Consider the following 20,511-nt stretch of genomic DNA (forward strand, 5'->3'; position numbering starts at 1 on the left):
CAGTGCTGAAAAGTGTCCAGAAGAGGGCGCCCTTTCATCAGACATATGTTTGTATCAGACTAAACTTCTTTTCCATTTTACATATTCCCAAGAGTAACTACTCCATACATCGGTGTACTTTTGGCCAACAAGGACATCTTGACGTTACAACGTAAACTATGTTGACCATTCATCTTTAATGATGATAGACGACAAAGTGCAAAAGCAAAACAGAACCACAACAATGTATACTGGTTAGGTGTTTTCCCTAGATAGGAAATGCATGGAATAAAGATTCCTCCTTAAGTTCTTGCGTTCTGAAGACATTATGCAACAAAAAATGTGTAATATCCTACACAGTCTTGTAAAAGCAACCTGTGCCTTGTATTCTTGAATCTCTATGCCTACCCAAATCATATCGTCATTTTAATGATTTGGTCTCCATTTTTCAATTTCCTTTAAAGTCCTATACAAAGTGCTAACCAAACGAAATATTGATTATGAATGCAACTTTTTTGGCTCTCAGTACAAAAGTAAGTTTTATAAGATACATGGTCTGGAGTATAAACTATATGCAGGACTATGTAAGAAGCGATTTTCCTAAAGCACCATTCTCGGTCAAAACACATTGTGCAAATTCTTTCTTTTTTCAAAAGCATTACACAAACAACAAAAAAAACACTTACTGACACGTTCTAAACAAACCAATTAATCTTCATACAAGATCAAAAGATTTAGGACCACAAAAACACATGGTTTGGAACATTCTTCAGAAAAACCTAATTTGCAATACAACGGCGAAATATCACACACAATACGTCACTGCCAGCATCAATGTACCGTAGACATACCTGATGTCTTATCCTCTTTAAAACAAATTTCACAAATTCAAACCAACAACAAACAGGGGCTAAAAATGCACCGGCATAACAAACAAGGAGCCGACATCACACAGTTAAACAACATATCCAGTCGCCTGGAAAGCCAATGAGAGAAGGCGAGAGCTTTGTTCTACTAAGCTAAAGGGCAGGGTTATATGGACTGGACGGTAACATGTCTCTCATGTGGCCTTGCAATTACCAGGCCAAATCGGGGACATTGTGCGTGTGTGTATGTGTGTGTGTGTGTGTCGCGCCATTCCGGGGTCACCCTGACAACAAAGGTCATCACAGGCCAGAAGGCGGGAAGGGGCGGTTGTTCGTAATGCAAGTGTTTAGCAGCCGAGCCAGTCCTTCCGGATGTCGCCCAGCTTCACGATCTTCAGGCTGCTGTCGTCCAACTTGAAGTAGTGGGCGCCCTTGAAGAAGTAACTGTAATCTGGGGAAGACAAACAAACAAAACAAATGGTTGTTGTTGGTGAATTATGTGCGATGGCAATATCAGCCTGGACGGCCGCACCCTTTTCCTGTTATTCCTTCTCATCTGATTATGCACACACTTCCTTAGACATGGTTTCTGTGGAGATGGGATCAGCCAGGCTAGCAGGGCTCTGGGCTCCAGCAGAGTTTTATTGTTAGTGGCAAGACGCCAGGCCTGGTGAAGGGGGGGGGGGGATGATTCTGACTGCAAGGAATGTCTTGTTTGTTTCTGTTGAACTGGCAGAGGCAACATATGCTAATTGAAGCTAGCCCTCACTAGCCTTGCTCTGGTTCTAAGTAAGGGCCCTGTTCATTCCAGACACCATGTTTTGAAAATGGTATTTTCTCCAGTGCAGGGTGTGCTACACGCTAGTCAGATGCAGAAACGTTCTTGACCTTGTTAACTTCCTACAGTACAGTTTTAGTATTTACATGTACATTGTCTTCACTACATTCATACAAGTACTCTGTTTAGAGACAGCTATGCGTTTTCCATGTACGTGTGTACGTTTCGTGTGTATACACTCACACACTTTGCCACTAGACAAAGCTTTTCATGCTCCCCTACACACTGTTTTCCGTGACTTACCGATGTTGTTGAGACTGAAGGCAGCGTCCATTCCGTCGGGGATGCCGTTCCACGCGTCAGCGATGAGTTTAGGGAAGCCGGCATCCATCTTCTTTTTCTCCTCGTTATATCTGAAGACAAAAAGACATAACACGATATGGGGTAGGTCTGGCACCCCCCTCTACATACCAGAACCACACAGTATTATTACGATCGCTCTACAATTTGGTATTGTGCTAAGAGACAACGACTCCAGTGCATTGCATGAGTTGCACGTGTAATGGAAGTTTCCATAAGACATGTTGTTCACGAGAGACTAAGATACCTTGACCCCTTAGTTATTATCTATAGGAACCATATCACTGTTTGTCCCACGCTTATCGCCCTTGAGGGGAACCGAGAAGCAGCAATACCACAAGCTTTCTCCTGGATGGCCAGGGGAACAGCGGCATCCCTATCTGCAGCTGGGCCCTCAAGGACCTTCTCTGCTCTAACACTGAAGTGTTCCTAGTGTACGGAGCTCACTACAGCGCTCCAACTACAGCGCTCCAACCTTTGCATGCTTGTCGTGTTTTGTGGCCTCTCTGCACAGAGACTTCTTTAATCTTCTACTTTTTTTACCGTTCTCTTAAAACAAACCCTTTCTATTCTGAGATGTGTTGTTAATACAGTTTGAAGGACTTCCACCACACACGTACATATGGGTATAAACGCTCCTCAAACTTATCCAACGCAGTCGCGGCCTGAACGGCATGTATGTCATCTAAGGTACGGTACCTCCAGAACTTGTCTCCGCTGAACAGGTAGGTCTTCTGGTTCTTCCTGAAGCTGAAGGCCGCGTCGATCTGCGCCACATCGGAGGGCAGGTCCAGGCTGGTGATACTCTTGGGGTAGCCGCTCTCCAGCTGCTCTGCCCGGTAGACCCACATCTGGTCTCCTACACACAGGGTCAGACACAGGCAGGCAGTTAGACGCACAACGTCAGACACAGTGAGCTCATAGACGCACAGATCCACAGTCATGTTTTTGGCCTCATGAAAAAGTTGTTTTTAAGCTTTATATATTGGATCACATGCTGAGAGATAAAAGTATGATTCAAATATTGAAGTATGTTGTCTAAGAGTAACAAGATGGCGGCTGGAGAGGGAAAACTAAATAAAATCAAATACGTGACATTACAAACTAGGGATGAAACTCAGAATATCTGAACGGAGCGGTCTGTTTCCTGCGTGGGCGAGCCAGGCAATAAGTTGTGTTACTCCTGAATCAAGATGCTATGAGTGTACAATCCAGAGTATGTATTGCATTATAAACCACAGATGAAGGTCCCGGTCATGCTGACAATGACCGACACTAAACCCCACATCTGAATTATCACTGGCAAAACAAAGACATTTTTCCAGCGGAACGTTCCTATGAACTAAATCAACCTTTGCAGGAAGACCCTTCCCATTGGTGTGAGTCTGCAGAATTGTCTTCCATGACTTCACTGCAATGGAACTGCATCTGTTTCCCCCATAGCCAGTCAAGGCACTAAAACTAAAGTGATGCGCGTGCAAGAAAAACTAAATCTCACTCCCTGGCAAGGCGCTTTCCAATAAAAGACGACTCTTCCCCCGACACAGAGGATCCATCTCTACTAACCCCGCCCCTCCTACTCACTTATTGTATGTTGTACGTCCTTGCACTTAAAAACAGTTCTTAGCATCATTTATCATCTTATCCTAGCTATCTTTGTTTTATACAGGGAATGGGTTAACCTGTTAGTGCTTGGCACTTGGTTTGATGAACATCCTTACTGTATCAACAGATATATATGTATCAACGATATATGGTTGTTTTTCTTTCTTCTGACAAATGTACTTATTGTTGATTGTAGATACCCGAAATGTAAATGTACATCATCTTAATTTAACTGGTGGATCCCTGCACGTGCTGCTGCCTGTCCACCATACCTGCGAAGAACACAGTCTTCTGCTCCAGAGGGTTTTCGTAGGCCGCGTCGATCTTGCCTGGCAGGTCGGACCAGTAGCTGGCCACCAGCATTGGGCCTGTTGGCTTGCTCCTGAAGTTAACCGACCTGAACAGGAACCTGAGGGGGAGGGAGAGGACAGAGATGAGAGGAGGGGGAACAACAGAGAGCTACACAAGCTCTGTAGGTGTGAGTGTGGGAGGGGGGAGTTAAAGTGGGAGAGTTTGAGTTAAACTAGAGAGATGGGGGATGAAAGAGTTAGACAAGAGGTGGGGGATGAGGTATAGAGTTAGATATAAAGAGAGAGAGAGAGAGAGAGAGAGAGAGAGAGAGAGAGAGAGAGAGAGAGAGAGTAGCACAGGCCAGCCACAATGCTCTGATTCATGAGCATCTGGTTCTCGTTACGGTTAGGGTTGCTGACGCCAACGGAACAAGAGTCATCTTGCCCGGATTTCCAAACACACAACTGTGCAACACAAAGCTCCCCAAATTCAGTTTGCCTGACCTGCAACTTCTTCATGAGAAAAGGGATCCTTACGACAGATACTGGGTGGATGGGGACACTAAACAGACATCTACACTCCCAGTGCCCTGGTGACCGGTGTCAGAGCCATAAAGACACAGGGCTACAGATTTAGGCCCTCCATCTCGCAGACAAAACACATTAGCACGTCTTCCTCAGAAAGTTTTATGAGATGCTACACGCAGTTTAGAAAACTGTGTGAAAAAAAGGGAGGCAATTTAGAATGACGATAGCTGTTTTAATGACATTATCGAAAACCCACGTTGCTCTAATTTAATTGGTGGGTTGGACATTGGTTTGCTCTGAGGCAGACTAGTTAAGTGTAAGGTGAAACCTCCAGACGATAAACACTGTCTTTCTGTTTGCTGAGCTCAGCTGGTTCCCCGAGGGTTACTCAATGTACCTATCATGTCTAGATGTGTCGGAAATCACCATTCTTCTGAGTCAGGATTCGGGGATCGGATAGTCAGAACAAGCACCGTTTTCAACTGAGGAGTAATTAGCAGAAAGGCAGGTTTCTATATATCCAATGTTGTGTTGTATGGATTAGCCTACAGGCCAGTGTTTCCCAGAATAAGCCAGGCGGGACCATTCAATCATTTTTGAACCAGGGAGGGCGCAGTAATTTTACATTTATATTTAGGGCATTAAGCAGACACTTTTATCCAAAGCAACTTAAAATCAGTACATTTGTCAGAAGAACAAGGTATAACAATATATCGCTGTTGGTAAAGTAAGGATGTTCATAGAAACAAGTGCCAAGCACTAACAATTGTTAGGTTAACCTATTCCCCATGCACAACAAAGATAGCTAGGCTAAGATGCTACACAATGCAAAGTACTATTTTATAATGCAAGGACATACAACACACAATAAGTGAGTACATCAAGGGCCAGGACGTAACATACAATAGGTGCGTAATTATTATCATTGTATTATTTATATGTATTGAAATGTTTTTCTGGTTGTTTGACCTACTGTTTATATTGTATATTTGTAATTGATTAGGCCTATATGTATGTTGTAATTAGGGCGTCATTGAAAAAGACTGCCTGCTCTCAATGGCCAGCCCTGAATAAATAAAAGTTTAATAAAAAATAAAGAGGGCTCTGTGGGCGAGAGCGCTACACCTCCGCGTAATTGGCGCGTCGTAATTGCCGCGCTGTGCGATTCCACGGTGGAGTGGCGCAAGTGTGCGCTGGGATGATTGGAGTAATAACAAACCAGTAACTACTAAGTCATTCAATATGCCTGCCCAATATGTAACTTATTGAAAAGTTAAGATAACGGTGATGGCGTGATCAGCTGGATTGACTGTGTATCGGTGAAAACTCCCCGCCCCCACCAAATCCCAGATTCCATACGATCATACTTATTTATAAAGAAAATATATTTTTTTAAGCTAGACAAAGATTTTTTTTTCTTATGTGATTTCTTATGGCTTCATTTGAGGCAAAACCATACATTTGATAGTCTCACATAAAGGAGAAACCCGAATAAAGATGTGTTCGTTGATCATACATTCTGCCTTCACCTTCCGTAGATAACATATATTTGGAAGGTGGGACATTGATCAAAAGCATTCATCTGAACAAATCCGTTCTTAAATATATATATAAAAAAAATAATATTAAAAAAACACGATCTCTTAATTGGTTCACCAGCGTCACTAAAGCCGCGCCTGGAGAAGCGTTTGGATTTGCGTCTGGACTTTGGAAATTGAGAGTAACTGAACGAGTTTGTGTCGTATTTATTTTTTGTCCGCTGCTGTACTAATTCGATCAGGACCCGTTGCGTGTGCGTGTTTTTGTGCGCCTCTGGTCAACAATCCGGACAACGTGGCCACCAACGGGGGAGCTTCGATCAGGAACCCCACAGTGAGTAACTGATCTGGGTTACTTTACGCGCTGGTGGAAGTGGAGTGGAGATGTTTGGGCTGTTGGCTTCAGGTTAGCAGTGCTGTGGATTTGTGCACAAATTCACAGCACTCCTCTCATCTCCTCGCACACCGACACTCCATTGGTATCCCTGGTCTTCCTCCAAACAGTTTCTATACGTTGTCAGTATCTTACTGAGCTCCTCCATATCAAGAGACCCACCCGTTCTCTCAGATCTTCTTCCTCCATCCCACCAGCTCAGTTGCATTCTTGGGACTAGAATGAACACACTGTTTTTTCGCTTGTACACTGTTGTATTATGTTGTTGTTGTTGTTTTTTGTTTGCTATTATGAATGGTTGATTTTGTAAGGTGACCTTGAGTGTCAAGAAAGGCGCCCATAAATAAAAAGCATTATTATTATTATTATTATTATTATTATTATTACCGCCGGTAACCGGGCTTGGCTGATTGTAGCATGCGTTTCTGTTGCGTTTGCATATGCCGTTTTGACTTCACTGGGGTTTACGAGCTGACTGACTTGACACCCTGTGACCGGCCTCTGTGTGTGTGTGTGTGTGTGTGTGTGTGTGTGTGTGTGTGTGTGTGTGTGTGTGTGTGTGTGTGTGTGTGTGTGTGTGTGTGTGTGTGTGTGTGTGTGTGTGTGTGTGTGTGTGTGTGTGTGTGTGTGTGTGTGTGTGTGTGTGTGTGTGTGTGTGTGTGTGTGTGTGTGTAACTGCCGAAAGAATATCGCAAAATTGGTGACGGAACGACGTTGTGTGGCGAACAGACCATGACGTGAAGACTGGTAACTGCGTCTGAAACCTATCAGGGTCGAACATCAACTACCGGTAAATGTATATTGCAGGTTTCATCAGGGTCAAGCATCAACTACCACCGGTAAATGTATTGTATGTTTCTCAAAATCCCACAAGGCTTTTTCTTCCATGGCTTTGACTCAAAGATCTGTTAAGTAGACAAATGGCATCACAAGGTATTGTGACTGCCATCGATGGTGTGCTGCTTTTTCACTTGTTTGGTTTGCAAAGGAAGGTAGTGCAGCACAAGTGTCATCTTGCCAATACTCTCTTCTGGCACAGTTGAAGGTTTCAACATGAAACCATGAAGAACTGATGACACTCATTCTCGACCGCACACTCTTAAGATGTTGGCGAAACGTCTCTTTTGGGAATCTTCAAACTTACGCAAGTGTCACCGAAAGCATCCTCAACAGCATCTGTTCAACTTGAACACCAAACTTCTTTCGCTGACTGAAGACTGATGAGGGGGACTGACTGGACGGCTTAAGGTTTTGTTCCATGTTGGCTCTTTCTTTGAACCTTGGTAGAATTTTTGGCATGCTTGAATTTAGAAACTTTGTCATGGATTAGCTGTCGTACTTGCTGCTGTACCCATGCACACACAACTTATTTCTAATTTACTTTCATTTTTCTATGTTCAATACGTTTGTTTATTGTGGCCTGATTCATTGTGACCAGTATTTAATATTGCCCCTGACAGGATCCTCTAAACATGCAACTGGTTTGTGGTAATGTTGTTGAACCCCAACATCAGAGCTTTTCATTCAGTGTGGTAAATGGTTTGATCGAACGTATTTGTAATGTGAACTTTGCATTTGTAGTCTAATATTGGTACATGCTTTATTTTTAGAACTAGGTTTGGCAACCCTAAAAAAAATCTTCACTGTAAAATCAGCGGTTGTTTTTAAATTAAACTCTTCCATTCTTTTGGTCATAATTTGCCAATATCATAGAAGACCCTTTAGAAGATTTGTACAAGCATTGACGACAAAGGCAAGTAGTTTACCAATTAATTAAAGTTTAACTAAAACCTAAAACTTAAGATGGCCAAACATGTTTTCACAATTTACTGCTTTGGGTTGTGTCAAGTTTCCTGGAGAAGCTACTTCCCAGACTAGCCCTGCTATCTGAAGACTTCAAAATGTCCCCAAATGGTAACTATTAGCATGAAAGTTATTTTTATGTGACTCGTGGACCCTGCTGGTTTCAGTCTGTTGTAACTAGTGTTTCAACAGTGATTCCAGAGTATTCTCTGGATCAACTGGTGGTCCTGCCAGAAGACCACTCCATTGAAGTTCTGCACCTCGGAGGTAAGGGCTCCATTGAACTGTGAGGGCAACGTCCCAGCAGGGTTGTTTGAGGTCTAGAGTGAAATTCAGTTTGTAACTCAAAATTCTATCTTTCAAATCCAGGAAGGTCGGTGGAAGAAGCAGAAGTCCTGACGTATGGGGAAGGGTAAGTTACTGAAGAGCTTTACTCTTAGGTTTTGCTTGGCTCGCCTTTGCCACTATCAGCCTCAAGGGTACACATCTTAAAGATCCCATGGCATGAAAATCACTTTCTGAGGTTTTCTAACATTAATATGAGTTTCCTACCTATGATCCCCCAGTAGGTAGAAATGTTGTTGGGTGTAAAACGAGCACTAGGCATTCTGTTCCGCCTTTGACAAAACAAAGCTCAGACTTGCCGTTTTGGAATTTTCCCTGTATGTCGTCATAACGGGCGATGCCCCCCCCATTCTCTGCCTTGCCAGCCAAGAGAATTTGGCCCGCCAATGAGTCAATGGCAATGCCGAGGCGGTGGTCCCTCGGCAGCGAGGCTCCGGCGGGAGACAACTATGGTCAACAATCGCGGGCAGCAATCCCTTTCTCCTCTATGTCGTGGTTCAGTCTACTTCAGATTGATGTGGACGTGGAAGAACCAGAGACATCGGAGAACCAGACACAGTCATTTGAGGTTCATAATATCGTCTAGAGGTGCACAAAGCTTTCGGCCGTGATAATATTTATTATATGATATAGATATCTATGTATAATAGGGGTGTAACGGTACACAATAGTCACGGTTCGGTACGTACCTCGGTTTTGAAGTCACGGTACGGTACAGGACGGTACGGTTCACAGTTAAGGGGAAATTTAGTTTGTCAACAACGGAGAATGGCAGTAGATCAGCAGCAATGAAAACGCCAATAGACTTGGTTATGGAATTTGCCCGTTCTGAATTCCCAGACAGGGGTTGTTGAAATAGTGTTGTGAGCTGGGTTTTCACAGCTCGTTTTTTTTTCACAGCAACGGTGATAGTACCACCTGGATGGTGCCTTTTCAAATGCGTGTGCATGATGAAGTGCTGTATGTAGACACGGAGAGCCCTCTCTGTAGCCGGAGAGCCTGCCAGAGACCCTCTCCGTAGCTTACCTGCACATGCAATATTTTTTAACTATCCGTGGACGCAACGGAGATGGCAAGGGCTGTGATTGGTCCTCAACAAAATCATTTCCGGAATCACTTCTCCGGTTTGACTTTGCACCTTATTTACTCTGTACATTGTTTACTTTGCACATTAAGGACCAATAAAACATCAAATAAGATTTGAAAAGCTTTGGAAATATATTTACAACACTACTTACATGTTTTGTAGTCAACATATAAGATCGATCGGGCGGCGAATTGCATTGCGTATCCGACATCCCGAACGGAGAACTGCGAATGCTCGAGGTGTCTCCAGAATTTCGTACCGTGATGGTTCGGTACAAATACGTGTATCGTTACACCCCTAATGTATAATATGATATTAGAGCTATAGAGCTATATAAATATAGAGCTTCAGGACACGAGCCGGAGCACCTGGAGTGTTCTAGAATATTTATAGAACACGGCCAAAGGCTGTGTGCGCCTCGCCATTGTGATACATCCACTGTAAACAGAACGCATAGTACCGTGGCCGCAAGCTGCTCAGGGCCACACCCCCACCCTCCTCCTTGACCCGCCTCTCTCCTCCTCATTTGCATCAAAACTACAGACACCGAAACGGTGCGTTTGGGGAAAGCTCAATGTGTGACTGGCTTGTAGTGGCTGTAATTCTGCACCACGGCTGAATTCCGGGAACGTCTTCAAATACTGTGTTAGGGGTCCACTAATATCTTTATTAAAGCACCCATAAAGTAGCATGCCATGGGACCTTTAAAGAAATATTGCTAAACAAGTTTGTGTTGTGGTATACTTAGCAAGTGTTTTCCTTCACTAGGATAAATTACAGTAATGGCGTTATGAATGCAATTATAAATTGTTCGATAAATCAAAGTGAGCTGTTGGTTAAAATTAGAGTATTTACATATCCCACGACCACCTTACGATGTATAGAGAAAATGTGTTAACTCTCAGAAGCTCCGCTGGGGGTCCTGACGCTGACTGGCTTCGTGACGACGGCGTCCTCCTTCAGGAGAGGTTCAGGTCCCTTCCCTTAACTAGAAAAGGTAGGAGTTCTGCATAATCTATGTTGTCGCTGTAATGTAAAAACATTGTAGTGGCTAACAGTAACCCAACCAGCTAGAAGGTGCAGTGTTTGATTTCCAAAGTCATAGCTCATTACTGAGCAAGCTTCCAAGGCTGTACCTACAGCATGAAGAAATCTATGAATCACCTTGTTTCTTTGGATGAAAGTCTTCAGTAAATGACCAAATGATGTTCTTTAAACCCCAGGGCCGCATACAGGACCTGTGGATGGACCCAACTTAAGGCCTAGCCAGTTCAGCGAATCAGAACCTCCATGCTGTGACCCCAGAAAGATGGTGAATTTAACATATCTTTATTGGTCCTGACTTTCATTTACTCCACCAGGTTAGGTTATGCTGCAACCATACTTGCTAGATAAAGGTTCTTTAGACCTTGCATTAATTTGATTATGTCACTTATTCTACAGCTGATGTTCTTTCCCCCCATCGTACACATGTATGGTTGCAGCCCATGTTTTTTTTTAATGGACTTAATTTATTCTTCTGTGACCTGCGGCTCAAATGTTTTTCTTTAGGTAGAGATGGAGGAGCCGCAGACAAGTGGCCCTGGTGCAGATGAGGGCTGTGATTAAATATGTGCTTGAAGGTAGGCTAAATGTATTAAACCGCAGTTACATCATCTCTTCTGAGCAACAAACTTCTCCGATGGTCTTTGCTGGGAACACCCCCCAGGTCTACCTGGTTATAAAAATGTCTTCTAAAACAAATATTTACCAGTGAAACTGACCTCATCTTTAGTATCAATCCATCACAGAGCACAAGTGGATCTACTGCAGTCTACCGGACCAGTGACCTCGCTGGATCTGCCTACTTTTATTCCTGTATACCATGTCTGAGCCAAGCTATTGTACTGCAACACCTCTATTTTGGAGCCTTCTTTGAACGGAGGGACTAAAGGGACACGGCTGATTTTAAACACACTCTGTGTGTTTCAGATCTAAACTCATTCCTAAATGTGGTGATCTCTAACTGAATGCCTAAATATGGAGATCTCCAACCGAATGCCTAAATATAGAGATCTCCAACCGAATGCCTAAATATGGCGATCTCTAAACTAATGCCTAAAAGTGACCATCTATAATAATCTCAAACTAGACCTACTAGAACATAAAAATACTTGACCATCTCTTTAACCATCTAAACAATGCTGTGTCTTTTGCTCAAACATCTCTATATTAATACCTAAACCAAAACTAACCTTAAACCTGCACGCAAGTCCCTCAACCGTGTATCAAAACTGACTGCGCAACTATTCAAACTACAAACCAACAATCCATCCGTAATATTGTCACGACAATGTTGTGAGCTTTAGCTAAACGTTAAAACAGACTTGTCCCTTGGACTCCACCCTGTCTCCATTTCAGTTTAAGGCTCATCAGTGTAAAATGTTAACACATTTGACCTCACTTGATTCACAAATGAACTTTTATACAAATTGTGTTGGTCTCTGTTGGCTTTTTGCTAGAACTCTTGTGATATTCTAAATTAAGCAAAATGTGATTAAATCTTCATTGGTATTTTCAGTATCTTGGTATGATTTCTTGTAGCTATTTGGAAAAGGTATTTGTTGTGGCACTTGGCCTCTACTCAACTCTGACTAATGGAAAGCTACTGTCTTAAAATCCCTTTTCAAATGGTTTCAAAGGACTCAGTATCAGGACTAAACGTGATTGACGCAGATTGGACTAAGCTTTCTGCTTTCTAATCTTTAGGATATTGTGACACCCTTTAGGCATCAATAGTTTGTGCGGATATATTTGACATTGTCTGTTTTTGAAATATGTATAACTTGCATGGCTGTATTTAATATGAACGGATGTAGGGGTATCTGCTTCAGGAAACATTAATTCTGGGAAAGTTCAAGAAACGGCCCAGGACTGATGCGTTACCCTGCCAGAGAAACTTCCAACCCCTCACGTTGCCTTCCATCTTTACTTCAAAGAGCACACCCCCAACCACCGTCAGCACAAGTAAACTATAATATGGAAGTACAACACAGACGTGCAAAGACTAAAGTACTGATTCATAACATTAAATCTTGTCTTATGCTGGATAGATCAGTCTACCAACCTACCAACCTACCAAATGGACTGAAGTAAACGTTGCTCATCTATCCAGCACAGACCTAGGTGGACACGTCCACTAGTGATGTCATATGGGGCAGATTTTCGAAACGGCTTCTAAGGCTAATCACACTCACACCTGGTGGTATAATATGTCCCCTTTAAGAGCTTTATACTTCAGCTTTACTTTAAGACACATACCAATCTGGTTTAATATCCGTATCCAGTTCCATGTCCGCGGAAAGCTCTTTAACTCAGGCACTTGGAGCGCAACCTTGGCAGGGAGAGGCAATCCGATCTTTAAGGGGCATTTGTGCTCAAGCTGTGTGGGTGGCTTCAGGTCCTCATAAACACTCTTTGGGGAGCAACGTCAGGAGCTAACTGGATACATTCACTCTTTTGGGAAAGGAGTGTGCTCGCCTGTTTATTTTGGATGTCTCCTTTATGAATAATAATGACAGATCGAGAGATCTGTGAGAGGCTGCAATGTGATGAAAAGGAGAATGTATTCACATGTCAGCGCTATGCGAAGTCCCAGGAAAATAAAGTACACCCATTTGATTTTCAGTTAGAAGGATATAGAAGTATAATTAAACTGTCAGACAGAAAGTACACATATCTCAAAGGGGAAATATTATACCACGAGGTGTGAGTGTGATAAGCCTTACAAGCCATTTCAAAAAATCTGCCCCATATGACATCACTAGTGGGCGTGTCCACCTAGATCTGTGCTGGATAGATCAGTCTACCAGCCTACCCAGTGGACTGAAGTAAACATTGCTCATCTATGCAGCACAGTTCTAGGTGGACACGCCCCCTAGTGATTTTCGAAACGGCTTGTAAGGCACTCACACTCACACCTGGTGGTATAATATGTCCCTTTTAAAGCTCTCGTTCGCAGTAAATTGCTCATGAGGAATTATTATTGATGGGTAAGGAAATGAAACCCACAACTTACAGTAACTTCAGTTAAATGAAAAGCCATGAGAAGAGTATCACTCAATTCATTAAACTTAATAGTAAACTATGAGACTACTGAATATTGATTCAGTCCCAGTTTACTGACTTTTTATACCATCTGGACATGAATTCTGCACAACTTCTGTTCAGATGCATGTTGAACGTCCAGACCTGTCGGGCTGCCTCACCTTTCCTTGAAGAAGAAGGTCTCTCCTTTGATCTGGGCCACGGCGTCGAACACCACAGGCTCAGAGCAGATGTCCATCGGGGTCACGGGACCCTTGGTGGGGGGCAGGGGCTGGCCCCCTGCCCTGATTCCTGGGGTGGGGAGAGATACGCTGCTGATGTATAGCACAAGACGCGGAGAGGTCACCGCCACGCAAGCACTTAGCCGCAAGGCACTCAAGGGCCTGTTGTCTACCAACCTGTACTCAAATGCAGGCGGATTAGAACGGGTATACCTTCCATACAACAGTTTAGTTGCAGCCTGGTCTAAAAGGCTGCATTCCTGACTAGGCTGTGACTTAGGTCGGGTTTCAAGAGAAGGTGAACCTTGACGACAAAAGTAATTAAAAACATTTCCAAAAGTAATAAAAAAGTAAAGCACTTAAACCATTGTCCACTTTGACTCCTCAAATGAGCGTTTCGGTGAAAACGGTTGCACTATTGCTTGATATACATATTAAAACATACAAGACTAAATATAAATCAATATAACAATCTATGCAAGTGTTCCTTATCTCTTCTGCTGTCAACAGAGACGTACTCAAACAGATGAAGTTCCTCTCAGTCCGAGCTGCTTGAAGGCTTTCTTACCGTAGAGGTCCTGGATGCCTTTGACGTCGTCGTTGGGCAGTTTGAAGTCCTTGGTGTAGGTGTAGACGGGGGCCATCAGCGCCCCGGGGTCCTGGGAGTGCTCCAAGCCCAGGGCGTGACCAAACTCATGAGCCGCCACCAGGAACAGACTGTAGCCTGGGAGAGGGGAGGAGTCACAAGTTAGAATGCAAAACAAATCCTTTCTGGAATCGCAATATGACGTAAAGGTCATATTTCCGTCGATATTCCCAAATAGTGTGAAGATTTAAAATAACATGCGTATTGCATAAAAGTGCTGCTGCTGATTGAAATAAATATATTAACTCAATGTGCATTAACTGTCTGGCCTCTGAGTTTCCACATGCAGCAACATTCTCAGTGTTTTCTTTGATCACAGCTATAAGTGCTCTTAATGGTGGATAGAGTCCACCATCTTCACACGTATGGTAAGTTGAATTATCCAAAATGTTTGAGCAGAAGCAGAAGTGCACGTCTGACTGCTGTGATTTTAATCAGTCCACTGTTGCTCTACTCATTGTAGCTTCGACCGTAACCCAGCGACGCATCGCTAATCCTCCATCTTTGTTTCGACACGCCCGCCTCCCCCCACCTTGGTCGGGACAGAAGCCCCACTTGCGGTCGTCGTCGTAGCTCTTGGTGGAGGCGCACCACATCTTGCCGTCACTGCGGCCGGCGGCGGTGCAGGCATCGTAGGTGTCCCCCAGGAAGGTGAAGGGGAACACGCACGGACTCCCCTCAGAGTTCCCCCCGACCGTTGACATGGCTGAAACACAGAGGGTAGATCGCGTCAATGCCACCTGATAGGGGTTGTTCAGTGATTCAGTCCTGTGTGGGTGTGTGTGGGTTTGTTATTATTCTAAAATATTACTGTAGCCTACTTGCCAACCTTGAGACTTAAAAATAAAATATGCTACATAGATGCGCCACACTGACAGACACGAGAAATGGGGGTACTTAATTTTACGATTGGGCGGGTTCAGTGATCTGATTATTGGTGCTCAGTGAAATCTGGCAGCACTGGTCAGACGTCTTTGTGAAAGTCTCCATCTTTCTCCATCTTTGCTTGTTTATTGTGTGGTACCCAAAACAAATAGTTTGTCTTGTATCTTGGTTGGTTTGGTCAGTCTTTGTGGTCGCTTTCCCAGCATTATCAAGCGTTTTGCATTGCAGTTGAACTACAAGCTGAGAAACATGAGAGCCATAATGGAATTACTTATTTTCTCCTAGCTCTCCTTGTATCTACCTCTCTACCTCAGAATATTATACTCCACAGCAAATGCAGCAGACCAGATGGAAAAAATTTAAAGTCCTTCCATTGCAGTAGACCACAAGTGAATATGAAACCAGAACTGTGACACATCTGTGGATTCTTCCAGAGACGATGATGAAAAATACAAGTTAACATTCAAACACACTTCTTGACCAACAATGTAGACAGACGCAGAAATGTTTTCACGTTTTAAATGTTTCCTATTAGGGAACAGTAAGATGAGGACAAGCAAAGGGTAGGGTGACATCCTATACAGTACACTTCAGTAACATGTGTACATCATGGTGGATCTAGCACTCACCGGTCTCTGGGCAGAACCCGTACTTGGTGTCGCGGTCGTAGTCCTCCGTGGTTCCACACCAGCGGTAGCCATCGTCGCGGCCCTCGGTGGTGCAGCCGTTATAAACGGTCCCCTGGAACGTGAAGGGGAACTTGCAGGGTGCGCCGTCGGCATTGCCCCCCAGGGTGAACAGCACTGCAGGAACAAGTCCAGAAGGCTGCTGGGTCTCGGAGGAGGGCATGGTATTCTTCATATATACATACTTTCTTTCTCTGAAGTTATAATGTATTTCTTCTAGGGTTAACTTGCATCGGTTATACTGTTTACATGCCAAGTATTCTAATTAAAACAAAAACATTGTTCCTGCCGGAGTACAGTGAAGCCTCATGTCTCCAACTTTAATTGCTTCACCATCCAATAAGTCAGGATAGCTCCCCAATTATGGGGTTATAAATTGTGGCTTGGCTTCATGAAAATAATTAATATCCCCCAGGTTAGTATCCCCCAGAACAGTTGTTATACTATTCATGGTCAACAATAAACAACAAGTGATACATGCGCCAAACTCGCTGGTTCTTTCCAAAAGGAACAGGACAAAATGTCCGGAACTCACGTTCATGGGGACAGAAGCCATATTTGGCGTCGTTGCCGAAGTCGTAGGTGGTGGAGCACCACAGGAAGCCATCGTCCCGGCCCTGTGGCGTGCAGGAGTTGTACTCTTTACCCTCGAACAGGAACGGAAACTTGCAGAACTCCCCGTCTGCGTTGCCGAACTTGACCTTCACCACTGCCAGGAAATCAGAATTACTCAGCACAACGGGAATGGAGTTGCAACATCTTGGTAGGAAGGGTTGGAGCACCAGGTCGTGGTAGAGAGGGGTGGAACCTCAGGTCGGGGTGGAACCTCAGGTCGGGGTAGGGAGGGGTGGAACCTCAGGTCGGGGTAGGGAGGGGTGGAACGTCAGGGCGGGGTAGGGAGGGGTTGAACGTCAGGTCGGGATAGGGAGGGGTTGAACGTCAGGTCGGGGTAGGGAGGGGTGGAACATGAGGTGGTTGTATGGAGGAGTGGAACCTCAGGTCATGGTAGGGAGGTGTGGAACTTCAGGTCAGTACGGCGTCAGTTTCTTCAGAGGGGTGTGGTTTGAACCACAAATAGTAAGATCACAAGAACACTCATTCAAACAACAGCAAACAACACTCATTCAGGCAGTACCTTGGCCATCCCCTAGGGTCCATTGCTCGTCATCATCAAAGTGGGAGTCCCCGCCGATCCCTGGCCCTGGGGCGAAGGCGTGAGCTAGGAGGCCGTCTTTACCGTCGAAGGGATAGCCGTCTCCGTGCTCTACTCGCCACAAAGTCAGGAAAAACGTTGCAGATTCACAAAATAAGCATACAGTGCAAAGCTTACTATAAGGACAATGGTTGCAACCAACACACATATGTTTACAGTTTGTTTGCATGTTATTGCTAGGACTTTCACTTTGTAGTTTGCTTGCTTTAGTTTGAATGGGGCACTACAGGGCTCTACAGATGTAATGCAGGAAGACACCAAATACCGAAACAGCATGTTACTATGCATACCTGCATATGCATAGTCATCTAGGTCATCTAACTTTTTTTCAGTTACCTCATTGAAGTAAGTCTAGAATGCGCTGTTTTCAATTATAGTACAGCAAGAAATTATCAAGACATAGGGGATGATCTTCTAAAAACCGCCTGCCCTTAGATCAACATCGATGACCACATGGCCCTGGAGTTTGAGGATATGAGGTCTTAAGAAATCCCATCACCATACCTATAATAACAACCATCTTTAATTTCAACAACTATGTTTATGCATGGTCAATAAAGGCTACAGGCTAATTGATGTGCCAAAACGGTTGAGGCATAGTTTGTTTATTTATATTGGATTATATTCAGCCAGTTATAGTCTTACTGTTGGAAACTGCGAAGCTTAGTCTCTCAAATCAGACATTGGTTTAATATCTGAAGTTCTGAAGGCAGACCAGCTGAAATCTGGACATTTCACTTTCTTTCTCTTCAACTTTCATCATGTTGCTGGCGGCAAATAAACACGCAATTGCCAAAAAAAAAACTCTGCCAGTAGACTAGCTACTATAGAAATACCCTTATTCAATAAATACACTCGTGTATTTATTGGGTTATTTTGGGTTCAGACCCATTATTTTGGGATCCGACCCAGGCTCTGAGATATCTCCTGTTGGATCCCAGATAAAACCCTACTGGACTATAAGACTCGTTAGCTAATGTGCAGTGTGTGTGTTACGAATGAGCCTCAGCTCCACAGAGCAGCAGGCAGCGCGTACCGTTGCGGCCGAAGTTGATCATGATGTCTGCCTCTCCGTCCATGAGGCGTGTGAAGGTCAGCGGGGTCACGTCGCTCCACACCTTGAAGGCCCTGTAGAAGGCGTCGTTGATGGTCTCCTCGTCCAGGTCGGGGCTGTGGCCTAGGATCCTGAGGGAGCAGGAAGAAAGATCTGGTGAAGGGCTTAACCTCACAGTCTGACATGCACCGTCTCCAGAGGAAACAGACTTTAGCAGATTCATTACAGAACCATAAGGTTGGTTTAGTGCAAAACGTGATCGAATAATAACATATTAAATACTCAAATATTTTGATCATAGCTTGTAAATCAACTGTTATAGTCTCAAAGTCTAGAAATGTTTCCTTCTAATAAAATTCTAAAAAGAGGGACTTCATGAAGTCATCTATGCATGTTCTTTATATATATATCTGATGCAGTTGCAAACCTTATGCATTTAAATACATGTTTAAGAAGATTTTAGATGTTTTACAGGAGGTCTGTCTATGGGATCGTGTCATGAAGAACACTAAACAAACCCAGACATTAATAAGTCTCTGGTCATGTGTTTATGCAGACAGACCCAGCCAGCAAGGTCTAATAACAGGCTTTCAGACGCGGGGGAGAGCAGCCTGTTGAAGCCGCGGTCAGCCAGCAGACCCTTTAGTACGCCTGTCTGCTCTGTACATTCCTGAACATACTCCCTGAATTCCTGAGTCGTTATCGTTCTAGAATCACAGAAGCGCGGCCAAAACACACCTCGCACCGCACCCTTGTGTAAGTAAGAACCGCGATGCAATGGCTTTAGAAAGCAAGAGGAGGAGATGTTGCGGCAAGCAGCAGGCTGGGAAGACTTTGGGAAAGTGGGAGGAGTTTGTTATGCAGAACGAGTCAACTACAATAACATTAGAAGTTATAGATAGAAGAAAATATAAAAGTTAGGTTAAAAAAAAGGTATATATTGGAAAACGAATATGGCATTAAATGGTCAACACCATTAATCTCCCCTCATCAGCGATTACATGCGAAATCTTCAAGTTAAAAATAATTGTTTGAATAAAATCCTGCTCTGAACTCAAGCATATAAACGAATCCTTTCCCAGGATTGTGTGAAAAGTATGAGTAAAGTGCTGACCTGTACGTGATGGCGTTCTTCTGCCACTGGGGCTTCCTGTGGAAGAAGTTATAATTGGCAACATCTGGAACACCGCAGCGGGGCTTCTTCATGATCTCCACCGTGTTGGAGTCGATCTCTCCTGTTTCGGGCAGTTTGAAGAACTTCTGCATCTCCTTCAGAGTGTCTTTCAGCACCATCAGGTTGCATCTGTCTTGAGGGCATCCGTAAAACTTGTTCAAGTATTTCTGGAGAAAAGATGTAAAAATATATTTCTTTGCTCAAAAAACAAAACAAAATGGAAATCCCCACCAAGTGCAACTCTTTAGCATTATGTTGTGCACGCGTCGCTTCAAAGTATTCAATATATTAAAAATGTATTAGGCCTACTTACCAGAGCAACTTCTTTGTCTGTTACGGGGGTGCTGTCGTCTCCTGGAAACCTGATAATGGGCGACGGGGCAGCATACACGTTGTAAAGGGCAATGCATTGCAACAATAACACTAAGTGCGTAGGCCTACTAAATATCGACGGGATACCCATGTCTGCAGACTAAGGAGAACTTCTGTAGATAAACAAACTAAATAACGACGCGCACTGAGGTTCCTGCCTCCGGCTCCTTGTGTAGATATATTTTTCTTCCAGTCTATCGGGACATCCTTCACCTCAGATCCATGCACTTTTCTAGTTCTGCTTGCACATGCACTTTCCTCGGAGTATTTCGCAATCGGGATCCTGCGCAGACTTCAGGTCGGGGAGTAGGAGTCATGCAGCCCAGACGTCAGTGTGTTGTGGCAGGTCTTCCCCTCCGCCCCGTTTTTAGGTCAAGCATCACGATGCAAACATTAGCTTCACTCAAGCGGTGCAGATGCCCCGAGGCACAAGAACGTTGGTTTGCTATTAGGATTTATTGAAGCATAGCCCATTTTGGCTGCACAAATACAACGGGTTTACGATTCACGCAGAAGACATTGCTGGCGTATTACGCTGAAAGATTACAGACATTGATGTCTCATTCCTGCTGTAGTTGAATGATTAAGTTGAAGCATTACA

At 43.9% G+C, this 20,511-nt stretch overlaps 1 protein-coding gene across 1 annotated transcript; it reads right to left on the bottom strand.

The window, feature by feature from the left end:
* Nucleotides 1–156: 156 nt before the first annotated feature.
* Nucleotides 157–20,228, bottom strand: mmp2 (matrix metallopeptidase 2). The gene is made up of 13 exons (XM_079736806.1): nt 19,852–20,228; nt 19,479–19,705; nt 18,347–18,495; nt 17,233–17,361; nt 16,633–16,806; nt 16,041–16,214; nt 15,059–15,232; nt 14,449–14,604; nt 13,821–13,950; nt 3,861–3,997; nt 2,683–2,842; nt 1,927–2,036; nt 157–1,296 (listed from the first exon to the last, which is right to left on the bottom strand). Exons 1-13 carry the CDS (start codon nt 19,999–20,001, stop codon nt 1,193–1,195), a joined length of 1,974 nt encoding a protein of 657 aa, XP_079592932.1. The 5' UTR covers nt 20,002–20,228; the 3' UTR covers nt 157–1,192.
* Nucleotides 20,229–20,511: the final 283 nt, after the last annotated feature.

This window comes from Pollachius pollachius, assembly GCF_949987615.1.
Source record: "Pollachius pollachius genome assembly, chromosome: 5".
Classification (NCBI taxonomy): Eukaryota; Metazoa; Chordata; class Actinopteri; order Gadiformes; family Gadidae; genus Pollachius; species Pollachius pollachius.